The sequence below is a fragment of the Lissotriton helveticus genome, chromosome 7 (assembly GCF_964261635.1).
Source record: "Lissotriton helveticus chromosome 7, aLisHel1.1, whole genome shotgun sequence".
NCBI lineage: Eukaryota > Metazoa > Chordata > Amphibia > Caudata > Salamandridae > Lissotriton > Lissotriton helveticus.
Genome location: NC_136068.1, coordinates 385,557,850 through 385,582,245, shown reverse-complemented (window position 1 = coordinate 385,582,245; position 24,396 = coordinate 385,557,850). Strand labels below are relative to the sequence as shown.

At 45.1% G+C, this 24,396-nt stretch overlaps 1 protein-coding gene across 1 annotated transcript in view; it reads left to right on the top strand.

The window, feature by feature from the left end:
* The window catches only part of LOC144768501 (fer-1-like protein 4), a 936,890-nt gene that overhangs the window by 705,324 nt on the left and 207,170 nt on the right, over positions 1–24,396 (top strand). The window contains exons 32-33 of the mRNA XM_078652210.1: positions 6,112–6,160; positions 10,922–11,031. Of these exons, the coding sequence (XP_078508336.1) occupies positions 6,112–6,160; positions 10,922–11,031 (159 nt within the window). The remainder of the gene's footprint in view (positions 1–6,111; positions 6,161–10,921; positions 11,032–24,396) is intronic.

Here is a 24,396-nt window from a genome sequence, read left to right as displayed (position 1 = left end):
AAGACACCATAAAAGCACATATACAATATACACACAATATTATCAAAAATGTTTTTCTGTTAAAAAGAATAAAAATTCGAGTTTTAGCTAAAACCATATTTCATTAGTCTAGTGTGGAAAGGAGATTATTTTCACGGGGTCAGGTGATGCTAAAATCCAATTTCTCTAGTGTTCCTTAACCGCAGTGCTATCCGGATAAAGTTTATGGTACAAAATAGTGTATGAGCGTCTTCAGCTTCCTGTAGGAACTTCAAGGCCAAGTTTGCTTGTCTCATCTTTGATTCTTTCAGAATCCCCACTAAAAACTTGCGTCTTGGGACCAAATAAAAGGGACACAATAAAACAAAGTGAAGGGTATCCTGCGGAGACCTGTTGTCGCAGCCGCAGGTACCCTTCTCCTCCACTGTGTGGGTGAACCCAGCAGGAACCGCAAATAGATGATGGAGCATGTTAAGTCTGAAGCGAGTCATGTAATAACGATCCTGAGCATTATACATGACCCTCAAATATGGTTCCATTCCTTGCTTCGCTGTAAGTTTGCAATAGGATAAAACAGTGGGTTTGTGACTTTCGCTCTCAGCCCTTATTATCCCTAACCGTTCTGGAAAAAGTTTTTTTACCATTGTTTTGCTCTCGATAGTTATGGATTCTGGGGATGTGAAAAGGTTGATACAGGCAATCTCTTCTAGCGAGTCCTTAACGTACTTCAACCAGGGGATATTGTGTCCTTTTTCACGTTTGAGGCAATCCATTATAATTTGTCTTGTTAAAACAGCCTCAGGGTTAGTCCATATTTTAACCCAAGCTAGGAGAGGTTTGATTTTAATCCGGTCTTCTATAAATGGCTCTCCGACTTCCTCATGGATGATGTACGCCGGGACACTCTGGGGCAATTTCAGGATCCTTCTCAAGAATTTATTTTCTTCTACCTGTATTTGCCTTACTTTGTTATCTATGAAACCCCATACTTCCGCACCATAGGTTACCTTCGCACAGCAGATGGATCTATATAAATTTAATATTTGCTCTGGGGACCACCTTCCCAGTCTTTGGCCGTACCCCATAATGGCTCCTGTTGACGCTGCCAGTTTTGTTGCGTGTTTCTTCACCAAAGGTTTGAAATTTAGGTGGTTGTCGAACAGTACCCCCAAATATGAAAAGGTCTTGACCTGGTCCATCTTGTGTGGTCCAATGTGATAAGTAAAGTTCCCCTTTTTCATTGGCCCTATTGACATAATATAGGATTTTTCCAGGTTTGTCGATAAATCCAGTTTGTCCATGAATTCGACAAAACCATCAATCAGCTTTTGTAATCCTAGGGGGGTTCTGGCCAGCAGTACGGCGTCGTCGGCATAGAGTAATACCGACACTGCACGTTGGCCAATTTGGGGCGAGTCCACCTGTAATTTGAGGAGTTCTTTTTCCAGGGAGTTAATGTATATGGAAAAGAGGAAGGGCGCTAAGATGCAGCCCTGCCTTACTCCACTGGTGCAGGCAAAGGGGTCGGTCTTATTTCCCTCTTGGTTATACCTCACGCTTGCAGATGTATTCCAGTGTAGAGATTGAAGGATATCCACAAGGGGTTGATCCACACCTAGTTCAGTCAGTAATGACCAGAGCTTTCTTCTGTTTACACGGTCGAAGGCTGCGGAAAGGTCCATAAACCCCATAAAAATGGACCACTTCCCGGCGATGGTATATTTTGCTGCCAGAAGATACAAATTCAAACACTGGTCGGTGGTGGATCTGCCCTCCCTGAAGCCATATTGGATGTCTGAGAGGATCTGATGCTCCTCTGCCCATTCTTGCAAACGGTGTAAGATGACACGCCCCAGTATGTTCGCAGTCAAGTCAATGAGGGAAATAGGGCGGTAGCATTGAGGGTCATCACGGTTCCCCTTTTTATAGATCGGAACTGTGGTTGCTGTTGACCATGAGCGAGGCAATCCTGCCACCACTGCCTCATTCAAAACCCTCGTTAGCAACGGGGCCCACAGATCAATTTTGCTTAGGAAGAGATCAGGAGGTATTCCATCCGGGCCGGGTGCTTTATTTTTGCTAAGCCCTACTATTCCCATTTCAACTTCTTTCATGGAAAAGTCCAGTTTTGCAGGCTGTGTCAGTCTTAGTTCGTCCCCCTGAGTTGAATATCCTGTGTGGTTATAGAGGCTCTGAAAGTGATTCTGCCATTGTTCTGGTAAAATGGTATTCGTTATTTTTGGTACTCCTTGGTCCTGGAAGCATGGGGTATTAATAACCTTCCAGAAGCCTGAAGTGTCACGCCTTTCAGCAGCGTCCCTTAAGTCCTCCCAAGCTTACATTTGTAAGTTCTTTTTACGAGTATTCAAAGTTTTTTTGTATTCAGACCTGTTCTGTGCTATTATAAGCTTGTCCCTTGGTTTAACATGAAGGCTAAGTTTCAATTTTTTGTGCGCCTTAGTACAGAGGGAATCGAACCAGCAGGGGGTGGAAGGCACTTTGAAAGTTTTGGAGGTCTTTAGAAGGTTGTTTACGTGGCTTGCAATTTCTTCAAATGCCCTGACCACTAGGGCTCCTTCCACCCTTGGAGCAAGGCATATATTTATTGCATTTAGACCCTCTGTTATGAGTTTTTTTATAAAATCTGTCCCCATCAATCCTGGCCCACTTGATTCTCCTTCCTTGATCCACTGCCTTTTCTATCACGTCAGTGCTATTTGGGCCTGTTTTAAAATCAAACCCTTTTATGGAGAGTATTACCGGGTTATGGTCGCTAAAGATGCTAGCGTCTATTGCAGTTTTACTGATGTTTCTTTTTAATACGGGCGAGACTAAAATATAATCGATATAAGACTGACAACCTCTACCTCTGAATGTTGGGTTGAGTTCTCCATTTTCGCCCAACTCTACTAGATCCAGAGTTTGGATCAAGTCGTGCCTTTTCGTTAGTCTCTCGAGGTCCCATCCCTCTTTTACATGAGCAAAATGCGGCCCTTTCGCAATGGTGCATCTTGACCAGTCTTTGTTAAAAGGTTTTAGATTGTCACAAAGGTGACAGTTAAAATCCCCCAAAAGTATTAAACTTGGGGGGTTTGGTGTCTTATTTAGATCAAACAGTCTTTCTAAACATGAGTCCAGTTCTTTGACAGCTGCACCCTTTGCCATTGTTCCAACAGCATTATACCAGTTAAGTAAAAAAAGGTTTAATCTATTGGAGCGAAACCTTACTACTTGTAAGTTATAAGAGTTCCAGTTCAGATTCAACCATGTTCCCTGGATATGTAAATTAACATAAATTACTAGTCCTCCACTAGCTCTCCCTGATGATACCTTTTTGGCCGGAACAAAGAAACTTTTATATCCCTCTAAGGTATAATCATTTGGTTCTACAACCCATGTTTCCTGCAGGCATATAATTTGGAATTTATTTATGTAATTAAGCCAATCTTGCGATTCAAATTTTGCCGCTAGTCCTGCTATGTTCCAGGATACAATATGTAGGTTTTCATGAGTATCCGCTCTAGGTTGTTCTGTTAGTCCTCTTAATGAGTGCACTACCTGATTTACTTCTGTAATTCGTGTATCAGTACGAGATAGTGGGCTGCTATTGGTAACTAATCTACTTTGTTCAGTGGTTATCCTACTTTGTTCGGTGGTTATCCTGTAGTCTGGAGGTACTATCGAGTTGCATCTTCCCCTTCTGGACTTTAGAGTCTTTTTACCACCTCTCTTGCTGTCTACCAGTCCTGTCCTATTCACAACCCCCGTTCCCATTCCTATTGTCACCCGTCCTTCTTTCCTTGTCCTTATGGGTGTGGACGGTGAATATACCCATATATGTCAGTCGACCTCTTCAAGTGCGTTAAACCTATTGTAGTGTGCGTGCTGCATTAGAAAGGGATCATAATTTGGGGTCACATAATTTGGCACTTGGTTTGGCGTTTGCCACTGAGCCGATCTATATTGCGGTTCCATTTGGTAAGTCCTATTTGTCGGGAATCTATTTCTCTGCACAGGTCTTTGAGGTTCGTAGGGGTAGAAGTAAGATAAGTGTACAGGGTGAATTTGTGAGTGAGCACTGCTGGGTGCATTGCAGATAAAATTAACAGCTGCAATGTCTCTAAAATTCACTGTTATTATATCCCCTGCTATGCACTCTGTGATCTGCATGGTACACGGTCTTAGCAGTAGGCATATTAACCCTCTGTGCTGCTTTAAGATGAGTCACAACTTCCACTAGACAAAACTCTGATCTCTCTCCCAGGAAGAACATTAAACCCTGAAGTTATCTTGACATTTTTATTGCTGCCCGAAAATTGCTGGAGGCAAGGAACCAACAGCAGGTGCTTTTTAACCCCTTCCATGCTGATGACGGCCCCCGGCCATCATGCATCACAGTGGGCGTGTGCTGATGACGGCTGGGGGCCGTCATGAACCCGCCCACTCTTCAAAACGCACAGGCGCAGAATCGCGGCCGCCCCCAAGGGGTTAAACCATAATACAGGGCACTCCCACCCAAAGTCAGCGCCCAGTGCGGTGGCACGGGTCGCACCGCCCTAGAGATGGTCCTGCGAAAGAAGGAGAGAGAGAATGGATGGAGAGGAAAATTGCATGAGGAGACGAAGTGATCCAGTCTGAGCATTTTCGCCAGGGCTGATGTGGTTTCCCAAGCCTGGAAGTGTCTGCCGCTCCCCACATCTGACACAATGGTGTCAGTGTGCACTACTACAGGGAGTAGCCAGCGTGGTGATAGCAAGGCATCCCTCAAATGGTCGTGCAGTAGCTTTCAGTATGTTTTTTTAGCCTTAATTTATAGGAGAGTCAGGCTCCAGGGAAATCATGCCTTGAAGCCTGCAGGAGGTGGGCTTTTGGCTTCAAGAACAGAAACACGGCCTGCCTTTGGGAGAAGAGGATAGAGTCAGGCAAGAGGAAGAGCTGTGTGTCCAAAGAAGAGGTGGCGGAAGGAAGGTTGTGTCCTGCTGCAGCAGGAAGTGTGAGCTCAGCTTGTAAGTACCCCGCGATATAAAAAGAACATATCAGTTGCTCTATACCTTTTTGCAAATTGTAATGATTTTAATCAATCATACAATAAACTATGAAACACACAAAAAAAAAATGCTACAATGGATTCCTGCTGATGAGTCCTCGTGTTTCAAGCTTGTTGTGCTGACTGTGAGGAGGGTGTGCTGCGTCGGGTACCTGTTCCATGACTACACTTTAGTGTAACTGCTTCAGATGCTGTGGGATCTGAGAAGCGATGAACGCATCTTCTGTTATCGGAGACTTTCTGACTAATGAAGATGGGGCTATAGTTAGGGTTACTTTGCATATGGAAATGAGCCCCCGTCTGCAGCGACCTGTTCTGATATTCGGACATCTGGTCAGATGCTGGCCAGGGGCTTGGGTGTCCGGCCGTCATGTTGTGCATATGTTGTTCAGAAGTGATGAGAACGAAGTTTGTTGTGAATAGCCTTTATTGCAGTAGGCTCAGGGTCCGGGATTGAGTGCAGAAGTGTTCGAAGTTGCAGGTGTAATGCAATAGTGCTTTGCAGATTTCATTTTGAGAAATTCATTCTGTGCGGTGTGTAATTGAGCATGTGAGAGTTTGTCAATCATGGGGTTTTGTCCATTAGGGGGGTGAACGCCATTAGCAAATCAGGCTCAAAGAAGTGTGTGGTGGGGAATCAACCCCGTGAACACCAATATTTGCGAAAGCACGGAATGCAGAAAAGCGAATAATAAAAAAAATAAACTGCCAAGCACTAATTGTTAAACCAACGAGCTAAAAGAATTTAAAAATGAAAATGCCCAAAGAGTGAAAACTAAAGTAAGAAACTCTTTTTGAAGTGAACAACTCAAATGACACAGCAGGTAAGTCCTGTCAGGGCGTCTTTGTCCCTCCAACACTTTCTGTGTCCTAGCTTCCATTCCGCACCACACACCAGCATTCCATTCCATCATTCACTCTCAGCATTCCAGACACCAGCTATGACTAATAGGGAATGGGGATAACAGGACACTACGCTTGGTTTCTCTAACCCATTCCCCTTCCCCTCTGCCACCTCTTTCTGTTGCCCTCAAACCTGTTGATACCGCTTCATTACATTCAAGATGCCTCTTTTTTACTTTTAGTCTAGAGTTGAAGACGAAGATGCTGACAATGATGAACCTCCTGAAACAGGTAGGATTGCGCTCTGCGACAAAGCAAACATTTTATGTTATTAAGAAATCTCTCAATATGGGACATGGAATTCATTCAACAGGCCAACATCAAATACAGGTGTGTGGAAAGATGACTGCTCTGCTGCCATAAGGGAACTGCAGACCTTAGCCTTGACCAGCAAACCACCCAGATAGATCCTGACTGCTGAAATGTAAAATATAACTTACCTGAGCGATGGGTGTGCCTGATGCTTTTTTATGTTTCGTAAATACCTTGGGGTGCTTGCATTGAGCTCTTAGGGATCCCTGCATAGAGCTCTTAGAAAGCTGTGTCTCTGTGAAGTTGCCCCCGTCAGAGATCATTACCCTTCCTGTTTGATACTCAGGCGAAATCCAAAAATCTTACTGATTCTCTGGGAAATGATCAGATCTCTGATTTCTTTCTGTTTTCCTGTACCAAGGGTAATGTTCAGCATTCTTTGATTTCCACCTCTGTCTAAGATTGAAAGGGGGGGGGGGCAGTTTTTTGATTCATGGTGTACCTCCATGATAATGGAAGAGCCCAATCTGACCTCTGTCTACAATGTAGGTATAGAGTTGCCGTTAACGGAGCCTAACTTGCTTCATTGTACCCAGGGAGCAGATCTAAACTAGATGGGCTGGTACAATTTTCGAAAATTAGGCATAGGTTACTACTGTGGAGGTGTGCTGGTGTCCGTTGGAAAAGGCGACTAAAATAGCGAGCCTATGTTAGCATGTGAGTCTACTAAAATGTTGAAACAATCAATCAATCAATCAATCAATCAGGGCATTTGTATAGCGCGCTACTCACCCGGAAGGGTCTCAAGGCGCTGGGGGGGAGGGGTACGTCACTGCTCGAACAGCCAGGTCTTGAGCTGCTTCCTGAAGGAGAGATGGTCTTGGGTTAGCCGAAGGTGGATGGGGAGGGAGTTCCAAGTCTTGGCTGCCAGGCAGGAGAAGGATCTTCCTCCGGCGGTGGCTCTGCGGATGCGTGGTATGTTGCGAGGGCGTGGCTGGTCGATCGTAGCTGGCGGGTGGGCGTGTAGAAGGTCAGGCGGTCGTTGAGGTACTTGGGGCCCAGGTCGTGGAGATCCTTGTGTGCGTGCGTGAGGAGCCTAAACGTGATTCTCTTGCTGACGGGGAGCCAGTGCAGGTCTCTCAGGTGGCCGGAGATGTGGCTGTGTCTGGGGATGTCCAGGATGACTCGTGCGGAGGCGTTCTGGATGCGTTGGAGTCTTTTTTGAAGTTTGGCTGTGGTTCCGGCGTAGAGGGTGTTCCCGTAGTCCAGTCTACTGGTGACGAGTGCCTGGGTGACGGTCTTCCTAGTTTCGGTGGGGATCCATCGGAAGATCTTGCGGAGCATGCGCAGGGTATTGAAGCATGATGAGGTGACGGCGTTGACTTGTCTGGTCATCGAGAGGGAGGAGTCCAGCATGAAGCCCAGGTTGCGTGCGTGGTCTGTTGGCTTGGGAGTGGTGCCCAGGGTAGGGGGCCACCAGGAATCGTCCCAGGCGGAGGGCGATGATCCCAGGATGAGGACTTCCGTCTTGTCTGAGTTCATTTTCAGGCGGCTGTTCTTCATCCACTCAGCAACGTCTTTCATCCCTTCGTGTAGGCTGGCTCTGGCGGTGGCGGGGTCGTTGGTGAGGGAGAGGATCAGCTGGGATATTAGCCAACACGTAGTCCTTATGATTGAACAATATAGATAGCAGGTTATGGAGCATATGAACTCTTGTGTCTCTGCAGATGTTATTAATTTGGAAGTAGAATGGTGGGGTGGGCCGTAATGTGTTGAGCTGAAATCTCTGTAGCAAGAAGATGCAGTAATGTAAAATGCAGCCGGCAAGGAGTTTATATCTGGGAAGAATAGAGCTGAAACACGATAAAACAATGTTCAAGGTGGATGATTGTGATGTTATATTACTCTTTAAGCAGTCAAATGCTGCACATAGAATAGTGAGAGGGTCACATACAAAAGAAAAAGTAAATAAACACTAACACTCTACCTATAGTACATTCTGGTAGTTCAGTGGCTTAATGCATCCGCTCCAGGATCTGTGTTTGAAATCATGGTCTACAGGCAGGTGGCAGGACGGGGCAGGTTTAATGGAGCCAATACCCGAAGATATACCCCAGTAAGGTGTGGGCACCTTACGCTTCTAGCCTATGGAGCATTGCTAGCTCCACTTTAGGTCACGCTCAAGAGTGCACTTGTGGACTAACTAGCCGCAACCGTCACCCTTAGTTTTCATGGGGATGGCCACCTCGGATCGGTAGGAGGGCTAATATTACCCCATCTACATTTGCCCTTTCATGCACTGCATCACTCTCACATTTATTTCTGGTCCTGAAGAAACGCCAGGGATCTTTTTGACCAATCAGGCAGGAAACATGTCGATCTTTTAGTTACCTGGGCACATTGCGCCTCTGTTGGCAACGCTTAACCTACAGGTTTTTTACTCTGTCAAGGGTACCTCTCCATTAAAAGCTCTCCTGGTAACCCTTAGGCAGTTTTAACTCATTTCACTCATGATACCACTGTTCACTTAGTACTCTATCCACACACCCACATGCACTCAATGGCAGTTCTCTTAAAAGATCTCAGCAAAAGTGACCCTCCGGGGGACTCGTAGAGCATTGCACCACCGGCCCGACGAGGAGCAACTGCCCAATAATGAAGCATGACATCCTTCGGGGTGTGTGAGGGCAACAAGAGGCAATAATTATCTTTCCACTGAGTCCCAGACCTAGCACCCCCTCCTCCCTCTTTCTCTTCTACTCTTTCCCCCTAGTAAGTGCTTGACTCTTGGCATCACCCACTCTGGAACAGTGCCCCTTGTACTGATTTCATACTTTACAAATACTGTCATGTTAATAAGCCCCACAAATTAGACTCTCTCATAGTGTGAAGAGCTACCCAAAGGTTGTAACAATAAACATTGAATATGGTCATTAACAAGGATGTGACCTAGTTGAGGGTTCGGACAAATATATAAAACACCCTTAAACAGTAGGCTTCTGTCCTTTATGCATCTCATATTGTGGTGGGTTGTATCCTGCCTCGGCGTACAAAAGAAAATCATGGCCCACACTAGCAAAGTAAAAGCATCAGAGGACAGAGACCCAGTGTTTAGGAGAATGGATACCAAACTGGGAATGAGATTTAGTGCTGTTCAATGATATTCTAGCCTTCTGTGAAGTTCATGTGGGAAGGCTTACAGAAGGAGGGTTATAAGGAATCACTAAATATGTGCTACAGAAGGAGGATAATGAGGTGAATGCTGCTTACCACGATAGAGATCACGCTGAAAACGTTCATTTTGTATGATTCTCTCAGTAAACTTAAGAATATATAGGAATGGGGAATTTCACCCATTAATCACTAGCAGGCTGGACTATGGCAACACTCTCTAACAGGAATCTTCAAACAACTCCTGCACAGACTCCATACCTTCAGAACACCACTTCAAGACTCCCACTCAACCTCCCACGCCACACCCACATTCCCCGTCACCTTAGGAAGCTTCACTGTCTCCCCATTCAAAAGTGCTGCTAATTTAAACTTATCACTAACACATACAAAGACCTACACAACACAGGAACAGACTATCTTTCACCATGTGCTCCAAAGTGCAGTGGAGGGCTTGTACCAATGTCTCAGAAGAGAACAGATTCCATTTGTAGTCACAAATGATGAAAAGAAACAGGTATTGTTGCAACAGATTGTCAGAGGGAGCAGGCTGTGGTGTTCCAGAAGGTAAGAGGGAGAAGACGCTGATGCCCTAGAAGATACAGGGAGCAGGTACTGATTGTAAATAGGACAAGAGGGATCAGGAACAGATTACCCATAATACAAGGGGGGGGAATACTGATGTTGTAGACAATGAGGTAGCTAGTAGTAGTACCAACATGATGGAAATCAAGAGAAAGTGATCACATATGTTAAAGAAGGCAAGCATACATTGATGTCACAGGTGAGAAGAAGAAGAAGAGAGTAGGAGCTGGAGCACCATAAGACAAGAGGGAACAGGCACTGGTGTCTAAAAATGAAGGTGCAGGCAGTGATGTCCTTCAGATGAGAGGGAGCAGGCCCAGGTGGTTCAAAAGACACAAGGGAGCAGGCAATCATGGCACAGGAAGATGCAGGGTTATGAACCAGCAGCAGGTAGGATAGAGAATGTAGGGCTGTGATGGTTGAATTGGAAGGTGAAATCAAACATACAAAAGGTAATGGTAGACATTCTTGCAAATAGTTTCAACCACTGGCAATATCTTCTGGTAGAATTGCAATGCATGGTATTTCGCCAACTTTATACAAATTAGTACTCACCCAACTACTCATCTGAGCAGTCCATCCTTAACTGCCAGGCAAGGCCCCCTTCAGAAGGTAACACAAGCTGCTCCTGGCCGTCTCATGGCTGTTAGGCCTGTTTTAGTGAGGGATTGCCTGAATCCTGGGGGCACAGTGAGAAAAGGACTGTTTAGGTATACCCATGGCCACTTAAGGTGTTACATCAAATTGGAAGATTGGCTTAAGAAAACAACCATTTTACAAATGTATGTGAATATTTCAAATACATCCAAAAGGTACTACAATTAATAAGGTACGGTTTTCTGTAATCTGATGTGTATTGACATTTTTTAAAGCAAGAGTGAAAACGGACCTCAATCATTTTGTACAAGCTATCCTATGGCAAGTTTCCCACAATTGATAATAGTTTACAGAATCTAACAGTAATTGAATATCACATATTTTCAGATGCAGCAAACTTAACTGCTGAAGGAGCATTGGATATGGAAGCTGAAGATGATAACCAGAATGAAAATGTCACTGCAAAACCTAAAAGGAAAGCGATAGCCACTTTAAAGGTGTGTTATTTTTTGGTAACTGTATGTCCTCCTGTGGCAATTGCTACACATATTTCAATAAAACAGAATCCAAATGATACATGTCCAGCTGGTTATACCAATTAGACTGCATTTGCCTTCCAAAACTGTGTTTCAGAGACTAAGGTATGCTTACCAGCTCTGGGGGCCAGATGTTCTAATACACTGGTCACATTGCTATTTGTGACCAGTGCACAACTTTGCATATTGACCTATGCACTATTAGGTCAGTACACAAAAGTCAGAATCAAGTGGGTTCCAATATGACCAACCTTATTCATTTTCATGAGGGAGGTCGAAATCAAACCTCACTCAGATTGGTGGCTATCACAGGGATGGTGGCCTGCTTAGCAGACCACCATGTCTGTGATTGCCTTTAAATCAATACACTTTTTTTTTTAAATTAGCCTGTTTTCCTATTTGAAAAGTTTCTTTGAGAGTTGGCAGTTGTCCACACCACTTCCAAATGATGATTCATTGTACATTTCTAAACCCGTTTTAGGAATCAGTACAACTTAATCCCCTCCAAAAATTGATTTATTACATTTTGAAAAAAGTGTTGGCAGTCGTAAATTTTGATTCAGAGTGTTTGGAACTGGCCCTTAATCCCTTTAAGAGGCAGCACACAAAAACCTTACTAGCATTCACAATATGATTCTTATGGTGCATGTCAATAAAACACGTTGGATAAAGCCCTACCATGACCCAGGAACGGAATATACCTCTTTTTCACGCATTAATTTTCCCCGCAGGGAATTACAACGCGGTTCTTACAACAACCGCGTTGTAACCATGCATACCATTACCCTACAAGTCGTAGCAACGACTTGGGGAGTGGGGGTGCTGGATGTCCGAATAGTATAATTTACTATTCCAACTCCAGTCTGTGAGGACAGTAGGGAAGGTGTTGGATTTTAAATCCAACACCTTCTGCCCCCTCGCCAAGACATTGTTTCGACTTGTGGAGTAATGGTATGTGTGGTTGCAACGCGGTCGTTGTAACATTCACGTTGTAATTCCTCGCCGGGAAAACGTTTTGTGGTAAACATTGTTTACCCCCAGGTATTCATCACCCATGAACCTGGTTACTGTGATTACTGTGCAACTTTATGACTGTATTTATTTGTTTCACAGGATTGTGTTTGATGTTTATAGATAGTGTTTAGTGATCAGATCAATGACTGGCTGGTTGCTTCATAGGATCTGGCCTAGTGGCAGTTTTAGCTGTGTGTCAGAGCTAATATGATCATGAAAAACTTTATTTAGTGAGGGCTTTGTTTGAGTCCTCTTAGCCATCACCAGACAGCATTTGATTTCACTTTCCACACGGGTAGCTTAGAGAGCTTTAACTGGTTTCCAGAGATCATGTGATTAGATAAAAAAGTAAGAGTGTCGTTTCACACTCTTCACCCATTGTTCGAAGTGTCATTCATATAAAACATCAGTTACATTTATTTTTAAATTTAAAAAATATTATTAAAATATGTTTTTTAAATATATAGCATTTTTGACATTCAATTTACTCTATATCGTTTTTTAAATAGTTAAACGAAACTATTTTAATTTAACCTAATTTCTTATGGGGTTCTATTTTACGACCCAGCATCCATTATTTTCTATGGGTGGTTGATGCAGTAAGTGTGGTGCTGGACTTACTATAGCTCCTCTTCAGATGTAGTCACACATACATTTAGCTCCACCCCTTCTTTCAGGGAGTAGAGACATGTAAGTCTAAACTTCTGAGTAACTTTACTCTTATAAATGGTGAATTACCAAAAGCATTACCGTTACTCAAAAGTGTAAGAGTAAATGTACAAGTGTAAATTACTAACAAGTGTAGGTTAACTTTGTGCACAGCCCCATTTGTCTCTGCGCTTGCATAATATTATGGATGTGGGCGCAGAGGCAAAGAGGCCATTGGTACGTGAACTGACTATACACTACAAAGAGTTGGTGCAAAGTCAGTTTTCCCCCGAAGCCTCACTGAAAGAGGGTGAAAGAGGTCTCATTGTCCCCTTCCACACCCCCCCCTTTTCAGGCAGGTTTAGTCACTCATTGTGCTCGCCTGCAGGGTGATCTCTGTGCCCCTTGAAAGTGCAGGCTGGAGCCGCCTGCACTGTGAAAGATTAACTGTCTGCTTCAATCAGAGGGTCCATCTTTCACCAATGCACTGCCCACTGGGGCAACACAAGTTCACAGCTGCCCTAAGGTAAGTGCATTATATGTAATGGAGACAATGTTACGTTTTGCTGCCTGTGCACCTAGCTAAAGGTGAGCCATGGTGCAAACAGAGAATGTGCGCTCTTACTGTAATACTCTCCCTAGCACTCATTCCTTTTCATCTTCAGCTACTCGGAGCAACAATTTGTTATCTAGATCACTTGCTTGGAATAGCCTCAAAGAAAGCTTTCACATTTTTGTTTCCACTTAGTGTGGCCCGATAAAGAAATCCTTCACTGAAAGAACTGTCCCAGACAAATTACACCAACTTAAAACAAGCATTTGCAATGCAATAGGTCTCGCAGTTGTGAGAGTTGGAGCTATTGGCATTGTAAATGGCAATGCCTTTTATTTACTTGTTGGTTTTTAAAACATAAATAAAAGGCATTGTTATTTACAATGCCAATAGCTGAAACGCTCGCAAATGCGAGACCTATTGCATTGCAAATGCTTGTTCAATATTGGTTTAACAATGTCAACTAGAAAAAAACATGAAGGGCACACTCAGTTAAAATATACACCCCAGATGCCTGCGGAAGACCCTGAGTAAACACCAAAAACACAGCACCAAATAAGAACTGGATTCAACTTGAATGTTTTCCATGGCATATTCATCACACATATATAATACATAGCATCATTTGTACCACAGCTTGGCTAGAATCTATTCTCATTTCAGTGAAGAATACAATATGATTGTGACATCACCTCCTGTGACGTTATCGCACATCACCTATGCTTATTAGCCCACTACTTGGTGTTTTAGCCCTGATTCCTGCTTTCAGCATTCATAGGTTGGCAGCTTTGATCTGACTGTGGTTTTATGCAAGCTGTTGGGGGGTGGGTCAGTATGTGGTTGATTCCAGCTCTTTCTCATTGGTATGGGGCACATATGCCATGTTAATCTGTGGCTCGTGAATGGTGTCTGGCCTTGTTGGACCTGCCATTAAAGGGGTCAGTCTGTCTTCCTTGCATCGCAGCTGTCACGTGGCATACACATGTGTACAAGAGGCAAACAAAAAAGGGTAGTAAAGGGAAGGTGAGGAAAATTATTCTTTGACGTTGACATAGATAGGAGGATGCTTCAAAGAAAGGTGGAAGGACGACAACAGCATATTACGGCAGACAAAGAGCAAAGGGACAGTAAGAAATTAAAAGCAAGTGCAGGAAATGGACAGAGCTAGAGAAGGGACAAGGAATGGAAGCAAACACACAGAAAGAAAACATATTGAGAGCGAAAAGGAGCTACATAATGCATAACAAAAGGAACCTGGCTAGAGAAGTATAGCAGGAAATACAGGAAGAAGAAAAGAATGGCAAGGAGAAACATTAGCAAAAAAAGAAGAAAACAGAAAGGAAAAAAAGGGAAACTGAACTGAAATGAAAAGAAAGCAACAAGAAGTGCGAGCAAAAATGTGTGGGTGAGGAGAGAGGCGCACGCGTGCGCGATTGGGAGAGCAGTCTGCTCTTTTTGGAAGCACATACTTGTGCTTGTGGCGCGCCCCTGCGCGCTCCCGCAAGGTGTATGCAGCCACAAGCATGAGTATGTGCTTCCAAAAAGAGCTGCACAATGGCTAAAGGTCTCCTAAGCAGCTCATGCACGCTGCGTAGGCGAGACCTAAAAACGAATCTCAATTTAGTGTTTTGGTCTAACTTTCGAACCGTATGCGACATTATTTGGTGAGGGATGGCCATGGAGAGATGTATAGCAATTTAATTGAATATTATCATACTGTACTAGTGCTTAGTATGTAAAATATTGGGTGCCAGTGCCCAAAGCTCTGCTCAGAACACCAGGCCAGTGCTTCTAAATGTCAGCATGCCAAATACCTAGGCTGATAGTCTTCCAACCACCTCACGCCTCTTTATTCCACTACCAGGCACCCATTTCCCCTTTATCTCAATAGTGAAGGTTCCTGCTTTCACCCTTTATGACGATTTTTCCATCTTTCACTTCCTTATTCTTTTCCTTTTGTGTGTTTTACTCTCTCTTGTTGTCTGGAAAATGATGTGCACCACATTCTGAACAAAGGAGAGCTCTATTAATCTATACGTATAGAATTATCAGAAGCTTGTGAGACAGTTGATCATTGCATTACAGGTTCATCCAAACTCTAGAACACTGCGTATGGATTTGTGGTCAGAATCGGAATTGGTTTTCTACGTTTCTCACCAACAGACAAATAGTAGGGAAGAAGGGGAAATGCATATTGAGTTTGTCTGAAATGTCACACAAAGTCCCCAATGGCTGTTCCTTTTTCCCGGCATACTCAGTCCGTACATGGGGCTACTGAATCTAATCTGATGCACTATTGATGTCTGTATGTACCAGTTTGTGGATAGCACACAAATCTATGCGAAGTGCCAACAGTTGAGGACATCTCAACTCATTGCACTTGCCTTGTGAGATTCAGACATGGACATAGGAAAAGCCCTTCATGGTGAGCCTAAAGCATCAGTTTCCTCTCTTTACACCATTCTATATTAATAATTTTGACCCATCACTGCTGCACCAATTGAAATTGAAAGACTTCCCCCCCTCTCTCTAACTCACAGGGTAAAATAAGTTGGTTGCTTCAGGGCTATGCTACACATCAGCAAGATGGCCAAGTTGACACATTTCTACTTTTATTCACTCAAAAAATAAATCACCTTATCTTCTTAGACAGGTTAAAAACAGAAGTTCAAGCTCTTCTTGTCTTCAGACTGTACTTTGGAAATGCAATCCTTGTGAGTGTTCCATAGTCATCTTTTGCATTCCTAAAATAATACTCCATTTGGCTGTCAAACTGATCATTGGCAGAAACATATTATCTATCTCCTCTCCATACTTCATGACCTTCATTGTCTTGCAGTAGAAGCAAGAAACACTTTCACTTTGCTGCCTCACCTACAAAGCCATACACATGAACAATCCCCTATACTCTAACTTGCTCTTCATGCGACATGGTAAAAAAAGACTTCAAAATACTGAAACTCCCCACATAAAGATACCAAGTTTCAGGACTTCTTTTACTCAGAAGCCTTTTTTCTCTGAGGCAGTATGTGCCACCTGGAATTCTCTGCCTCTTGACATAGGATAAAACAAAGTACCCTTTTCACTTCCAGTAACCAGTGACACCATTTTTCCAGCTCCTCGAAATATACTGTACCTTTCCCACCTAACCCCTATGTGGCCACCCCCCTTCCCTTGGATTGACACGCCTTGTTGTGAATAGATTTCGCTTCTTTATTATTACAGTTTAAGGCAGGTTTCACAGTCACTGCCTCTGATGCCTTAAAGGTCCAGAGTTCTCCTATGTCTCTATTACTCTTCTTTCTTCTGTACTGTTGGTAATCCCGGACATGTCCTGGTTCCCTTTCCAAATCCTCCCCATCCTCTCCTGGTGCAGAGATGAGGCATATTGTAACACTCAAAACAAATCATGTGGCAGAAATAGGTAATAATGATAAGGCGTTTTAGGGTGTTCTGTATACCGTGCCATCATTGTGCTCATGAATCCTGTAAAGAATGCTAAACACATGTTTTTTCCTTTACACAAGTGCTTCCCTTTACCCAAGTGCATCCCCCTGTGGTGTCTGGAGACCATCCCACCACCTTCGTATGGTAAATTAATTAAAAACCAGGACTAGCTTGAGACAACAGCCCTCCAAGGTCACACTGTCTAGAGCCACAGCATTCACCTGCTCTCTGGGACTGCTGAACTTGGGGGCAGTGCTGGTACAGTGGTATTCCCAATCCCCATACTGGCTGGATCCACTGTTGGTCCTCCTTTTCCTGAGTCCTTTCCTCACCCATCCTTTGCGTCTCCTTCCTCGCTCAACTCTCAAAAACCGCCGTACAATGACTACTTCTCAACTGCACTTCCATCATGAACCACTGACAAGACCCGTTTCTCCCCCAACAATGCTAGTCTTGCCTTTATGGCATTCATATGGTCCTGAGGCAACATGGCTTTCTCTCGAGCCACTGGAGCACATGCCGCTCTCATCATCTAGGATGATTAGAGGCCCCGGGCACAGTAATTGCCTGACTATGATGCCTTTCCAAAAGGAATGGATGACCGGGCCATTCCTTGACAAAGCTTCAGGATAGGTAGTCCACATTACCCTGCAGGTTCGCTGGATCATGGAAGGCCTGAAATGAAAAAGGCTGTAAGGCCGAAAACCAGCGCAGTGCTGTAGGGTTTGAGTTTTTATGCAACGCCAACCAGGTGAGGACGGCATGATCAGTCAAGAGAATAATAATATAACTAGATAATATTGCAGAGCCTCAGTAGCCCACTTGATGGCTAGACATTCCTTCTCCATGGTGACCAGATATACCTTCCTGGAAAACAACTTGCGGCTCGGGTACAGGATGGGGCATAGATCGGCTTGGGACCAAACTCTCAGTACTAATGCCTTGTCAAAGTTGGGACACATAAGAACAGGAGCCTGATGCAAGGCATTATTCAATTGTTGGAAACCTCGCTCCTGAACCTCAGACCATGTCTTGAGTTTCCCTGTATGCTTGCATATTAGGAGGTCTGTGAGGGGACACGCGATCTCAGAGAACTGTGGCACACACCTGCAATAGTATCCCATGAGTCCCATCTTTTTTTTCATTGAGAGCTGTTGAATCTTTTGAACAGCCTCGAGTTTGTTAAGTTGTGGTCAGATGACCCCCTGCATGTATGGTGAAGCATAAATATTCGATGTGTTCCATGGCAAAGGTGGTATTCTTTGGGTTTAAAGTGAGATTTGCTTTGCTCGATTCAAGGTTTATAACACCTGTCCCAGGTGTTGCAGGTGTGTTTCCCAACCAGGACTGTATACAAATATATACAATCTAAGTAAGCTACCACGTATCCTTGATGAGCCTGAAATAACACATCCAAGAGTCTCTTGCAGGAAGCACGGGCCCCCTGAATGCCGCATTAAAAAACCATAAACTGATAAAGCCCTGAAGGGGTTGTAAAGGCTGTCTTTTCTCATGCTGTTGGTTGAGGGTATCTGCCAATTTTCCTTTTGTCAGGTCAATTTGTAGACATGACCCCTACCCTCCGAGCCTCTCTACCAATATCGTCCACCCTGGACATGGGATAGTTATCAAGCCATGATATGGCATTCAATTGACAGAAGTCTATACAGAAACGTAGCTGCAGCTCTTGTCATCTTGGTCGATATTGTACGCCATCTTGGAAGTCCTGGGCGCAGTAGTTGCCTGACTTCACAATAACACTGATCTACCAATATATAATTGTAAATAATCATAGGTTTTCCCTCCTAGAGCCATACCTCTTCTGTTGAACATTCTGTTTTTCAAAATGTTTTCTGGTTACATATAATGTAATACATTGATGTATGTATAAAGTGTTCTTTACACCCTTTGGTGCATGAGCCATATATGAACTGTAAATGAATAAATTGTTTTTATTTTGTCTTAATGGGGCAGTTTTTGGAGGCACGTTGCTAAGATTTCTGTGCCTCAAAGCAGTCTCTTAATTCTACAGTTAACAAGAGAAACATAGCATCCAGTCTCAGACAGGAGTAGCAACATGAACGGAAGCAGCCCATCCTAGAACAAGCATTTGCAATGAAATAGGTCTCAAATTAATTAAGTTTGGGCTATTGGCATTGCTAAATCTTGCAACACCAATTGCAACAAAAGTCTATAAATTGTAGGCCAAACAAAATGGGTATTTATTTTTGTAGCAATGGTGGTATGCTGCGCTTTAGATGAATATGTTTAAAAGTAAAGTGTGCCATACTGCGATTGCTACAATAGTTGATTGTGGATGCGTTAACAATTAATGTGTGCGTTGATGGCTGGTGGTGTGTGTGCCTGTAGAAATTCTTCACTGATGGCTGGTGGTGTGTGTGCCTGGTGGAAGTGTGTACTGCGGGCTGGTGGTGTGTGTGCCTGGTGGAAGCATGCACTGACGGCTGATGGTGTGTGCCTGGTGAAAGTGTGCACTGGCGGCTGGTGTTGTGTGTGGCTGGTGAAAGCTTGCACTAACGGCTAGTGGTGTGCGTGTGTCTGCTTAAAGCGTGCACTGACGTCTGGTGGTGTGTGCCTGGTGGAAGCGTGCACTGACGGCTGGTGGTGTTTGTGCCCGGCGAAGGCGTGCACTGATGGCTGGTGGTGTTTTTGCCCGTTGAAAGTGTGCACTGATGAATGATGGTGTCTGTGCCTGGTAAAAGTGTGCACTGACTATGTGGTTGTGTGTGGTTGTCTGTGTGTGGTTGTGTGTGTGGTTGTGTGTGTGTTTGTGTGTGGGTGTGGTTGTGTTTGTGGTTGTGTGTGTGTAGTTTTGTGTGTGGTTGTGTGTGTGGTTGTGTGTGTGGTTGTGGTTGTGTGTGTGTGGTTGTGCATGTGGTTGTGTGTGTGGTTGTGCGTGTGGTTGTGTGTGTGATTGTGTGTGTGGTTGTGTGTGTTGTGTTTGTGGTTGTGTGTGTGGTTGTGTGTGTGGTTATGTGTGTGCTTGTGGTTGTGTGTGTGGTTGTGTGTGGTTGTGTGTGGTTGTGTGTGTGGTTGTGTGTGTGTGGTTGTGTGTGTGTGGTTGTGTGTGTGGTTGTGTGTGTGTGTGGTTGTGTGTGCGGTTGTGTGTGCCTGTGGTTGTGTGTGCCTGTGGTTGTGTGTGGTTGTGGTTGTGTGTGGTTGTGTGTGGGGTTGTGGTTGTTTGTGTGGTTGTATGTGTGGTTGTGTGTGGTTGTGTGTGGGGTGAGGGGGTGTGAGGGTGTGTGAGGGGGTGAGGGTGTGTGAGGGTGAGGGGTGTGAGGGTGAGAGTGTGAGGGTGAGAGGGTGATGGGGTGTGAGGGTGAGTGAGGTTGTGTGAGGGTGAGGGGGTGTGAGGGGGTGTGAGGGTGAGGGAGTGTGAGGGTGAGGGGGTGCGAGGGTGAGGGGGTGTGAGGGTGAGAGTGTGTGTGAGGGTGTGTGATGGTGAGGGGTGTGAGGGTGTGTGAGGGTGAGAGGGTGTGTGAGGTTGTGTGAGGGTGAGGGGGTGTAAGGGGGTGTGAGGGTGAGTGAGGGTGTGTGAGAGGGTGAGAGGGTGAGGGTGTGTGAGGGTGAGTGAGGGTGAGTGAGGTTGAGTGAGGGTGTGTGAGGGTGTGTGAGGGTGAGGGTGTATGAGGGTGTGTGAGGGAGAGGGTGTGTGAGGGTGAGGGGGTGTGAGGGGGGTGAGGGGGCGTGAGGGTGAGGGGGTGTGAGGGGTGTACGGGTGAGGGGGTGTGAGGAAGAGGGGGCGTGAGGGGGTGTGAGGGTGAGGGGATGTGAGAGTGAGATGGTGTGAGGGTGTGTGAGTGTGAGGGGGAGTGAGGGGGAGGGGGAGTGAGGGTGGGGGTGTGTGAGGGTGTGTGTGAGGGGTGTGTGGGTGTGTGGGTGTGAGGGTGAGGGGGTATGAGGGTGTGTGAGGGGGAGGGTGTGGGATTGTGAGGTTGAGGGTGTGTGTGAGGGGTGTGTGGGTGTGTGGGTGTGAGGGTGAGGGGGTATGAGGGGGTGTGAGGGGGAGGGTGTGATGTTGAGGGTGTGAGGGTGAGGGGGTGTGAGGGTGAGGGAGGGTGAGGGTGAGGGAGGGTGAGGGTGACGGGGGTGAGGGTGAGGGTGTGTGAGGGTGTGTGAGGGTGAGGGGTTGTGAGGGTGAGGGAGTGTGATGGTGAGGGGGTGTGAGGGTGAGGGGGTGTGAGGGTGAGAGGGTGAGTGAGGGTGTGTGAAGGTGAGGGTGTGGGGGTGTGAGGGTGAGGGAGAGGGGTGTGAGGGTGAGGGGGTTTGAGGGTGAGAGGGTGTGTGAGGGTGAGAGGGTGTATGAGGGTGAGAGGGTGTGTGAGGGTGAGAGGGTGAGTGAGAGGGAGAGTGTGTGAGGGTGAGGTGTGAGGGTGAGGGGGTGTGAGAGTGAGGGGGTGTGAGGGTGGGTGTGAGGGTGAGGGGATGTGGGGGTGTGAGGGGGTGTGAGGGGGTGTGGGTTGTGAGGGGGTGAGGGTGAGGGGGTGTGAGGGTGAGGGGTGTGTGAGGGTGAGGGGGTGTTAGGGTGAGGGTGGGTGAGAGGGTGTATGAGGGTGAGAGGGTGTGTGAGGGTGAGAGGGTGTGTGAGGGTGAAAGGGTGTGTGAGGGTGAAAGGGTGTGTGAGGGTGAGAGGGTGGGTGAGGGTGGGTGAGAGGGTGAGGGGGTGTGAGGGTGAGGGTGTGAGGGAGGGTGAAGGAATGTGAGGGTGAGGTGATGTGAGGGAGAGGGGGTGTGAGGGTGAGAGGATGTGTGAGGGTGAGAGGGTATGTGAGGGTGAGAGGGTGTGTAAGGGTGAGATGGTGAGTGAGGGTGTGTGAGGGTGAGGGTGTATGAGGGTGAGGGTGTGTGAGAGTGAGGGGGTGTGAGGGTGAGGAAGTGTGTGAGGGTGAGGGGGTGTGAGGGTGAGGGTGTGTGAGGGTGAGGGGGTGAGGGTGAGAGGGTTGTGAGGGTGAGGGTGTGAGGGTGTGAGGGTGAGGGTGAGTGAGGGTGTGTGAGGGTGGGTGAGGGTGTGAGGGTGACTGAGGGCATGTGAGGGTGTGTGAGGGTGAGAGGGTGTGAGGGTGTGTGAGGGTGAGGAGGTGTGAGGGTGAGGGTCCGATGTAAATGGTGGCAGAGCAGACATCATAAGACAGAGAGAAGAGACTGCGTGGTGACTGCGTTGGTCAGTTTCAGAATCAGGAGGGGCAGAGTCAGCACAGCCTGCGAGGGAACAACGTGTCTAGAGGCAAAGCATAGCGAATGTAGCATTGCAGCTAGCAAGTCGAGTGTTTTCAAGCTGAGTGTCCCTAGAGAGATGGCAACACAGCAACAGCATTTAGGGAGCAAGGCTGCTGTAAACAAGCACGGTAGGCTTTCACTTTCGTCCAGAAAAAACAAGAAAGGTGCAGAGAACGCCGAACAAAGCACGGCTTCCCCGTGAAATGGATGCAAAAAAAAACAAGCTCTCGGCATTGCTGTGGCGGGGGTGGGGTGGGGGAGCGCATTCCTTTGAAGTCTGATGCAAAGGCTCAGAAAATAGTGGTGTGGGATGTGCACGCCAGGGGCGGGGGAGCGGCAGCCTTTGAAATCTGATGCCGAGGCACAGACAAATGGTGGTGTGTGATGTGGCTGGTGATGATGTGCACACACATAGCTCACATGAACTGTATGCGATCCGCAGCTAGGTAGACTTTTCTTTTCCGCTTACTATAATCTCGACTATTTATCCCTGCGGGATGGAATAGGTGAGACCTAAATAGGGTTATTAAAAAAAAAGCCATGAAAACATAAACAAATGAGCATGTACCTGCTCCTCAAATATACTTCTGAAAACGCATTTTTACATTTCGAATATGATTGCAAAATGTAAATCCGAATTTGTAAAGCGTGATTGAATCACCCTTACGGGTCTCAAGGCACGGGGGCCGTCGTGGAAATTAAGTGAGCTATTGCCCAGAGTCACATGGTGCCGAGGCGAGCTGCCGCCAGAGCCGGGGAACAAACTGTGAACCCTGTGCACCGAAGTAAGAGACCCTGTCCCCTGCACCACATTTATTTGCATAAATATAGTTCCTCTCCTCTCTTATACTAAAGTGTCCAGAAATATTTTCTTGCCATTTTCACATCTATAATTCTAAGCAACGGAGCAAACCCTTTTATCATTCAAGGGTACTTCAATGTTCCTACCTATATTATCTACCTGTCTTGAGGTCAAACACATCTTTCAACTCAAACTTGATTCTGATAATACTGATAAGTGACTGTTGGTGGGGGGCTAAAATAAAAAATTTCAAAGAAGAACATTCTACCTTTTTCTGTCTCTAATCTGCGTTCGCTCTGTTTAGACCTTCAAATACTTTCATTGTTCTTATTCTAAAGCAGGAGTCAATACAAATTGCACTCTAATTGTAGTCTAATGAGGAACCTCAACACCTCTCTCTCTCTCATACATTTAATGCTCAGGGCTCTCCCTCTTTTCAAGCGACCATGTTACTCACAGATTCAGGAAATTATTCAGGAAATTGACTTTGCTTACCAAAGATAAAACGTTTGTATGTCATAGCATCATGTATGTGTGTTCAAAAACTGATACATTTATGTGTGGATTCAAAATAATTGCCTTCCCAAAATATACTAAAACCAATATATGAATAATTATTCATGCTGAGTTGAGGATTCCTATGCTAATGCTATTTCATTATTGCTAGAAGGCAAATGTTGTCATGGCTGCTATTTCCTTAATTTATTTTGGTAAGGCTTTTTTGTTACATTTCTCTATGTAACCGTACCTGATATGTTAGAGTTTTCATTAGTGCTAAACCTACATGGGTTGGTCACTATTGTAATGATGTCTGAAGTGATTATTCTAACAGTGATAATATTTGTCAGTACATCAGGAAACGTTTTTTACTCAAAATTAGACCTCTTCATAGCAAAGTTTTGAAAACCCTGCCCTAACCTCTCTGTTACATAACCTGGGCCTTTCAGTAATATTCCATCTACCTACTGAGAAGCATAAAACCTGATATTTCGGACATATAGATTCTCGTCTATGACAAATAATAAATGCATCTTTCTCAAAATTGTACGTTTTAACGGTCTCAGAATACTTTGGAAAAAGAAGTGGATATTGGGCCCTACCTGTTTTTGCAGTGATGCAGAGATTTTGGGTGACAAATGCAAAAACAACAATTGATGGATGGGCGTATTGGCAAAAAGGATGATGTTGCTTTGGGGTTGGAGAGGTTTTACTTATGTCCCATCTCAATAGACTAGTTTGGGATAAAGACTTTTTGGAAACCACTTCTGTTGACTATTTGGAAAGGTGGGTAGCAGTGGGAAGTCACATGAATTTAAAAAAATGTTTTCTCGGTCATGCCGCTCATTCCTCTACAACTTTTCCAGTCTGCGGTCCTTTAATATAACTGAATTATCAGTTTCTGTCATCAAAATTGATTTATTACTCAGAGATACATGCTTACACTGACTAAGCTATCTTAAACAAGATTATCTTAGGAGGAGAGCATTTTATGATTGTATATATTTTGTGTATGGGTAGAGAGAAAATAGAGATTCATGTCACATTGAGCTCTAGAACAGGATTTAGGTGTATACATTAGCTACTTATATATTTTTACATGTAGACAGTGTAGGAAAATGTACTA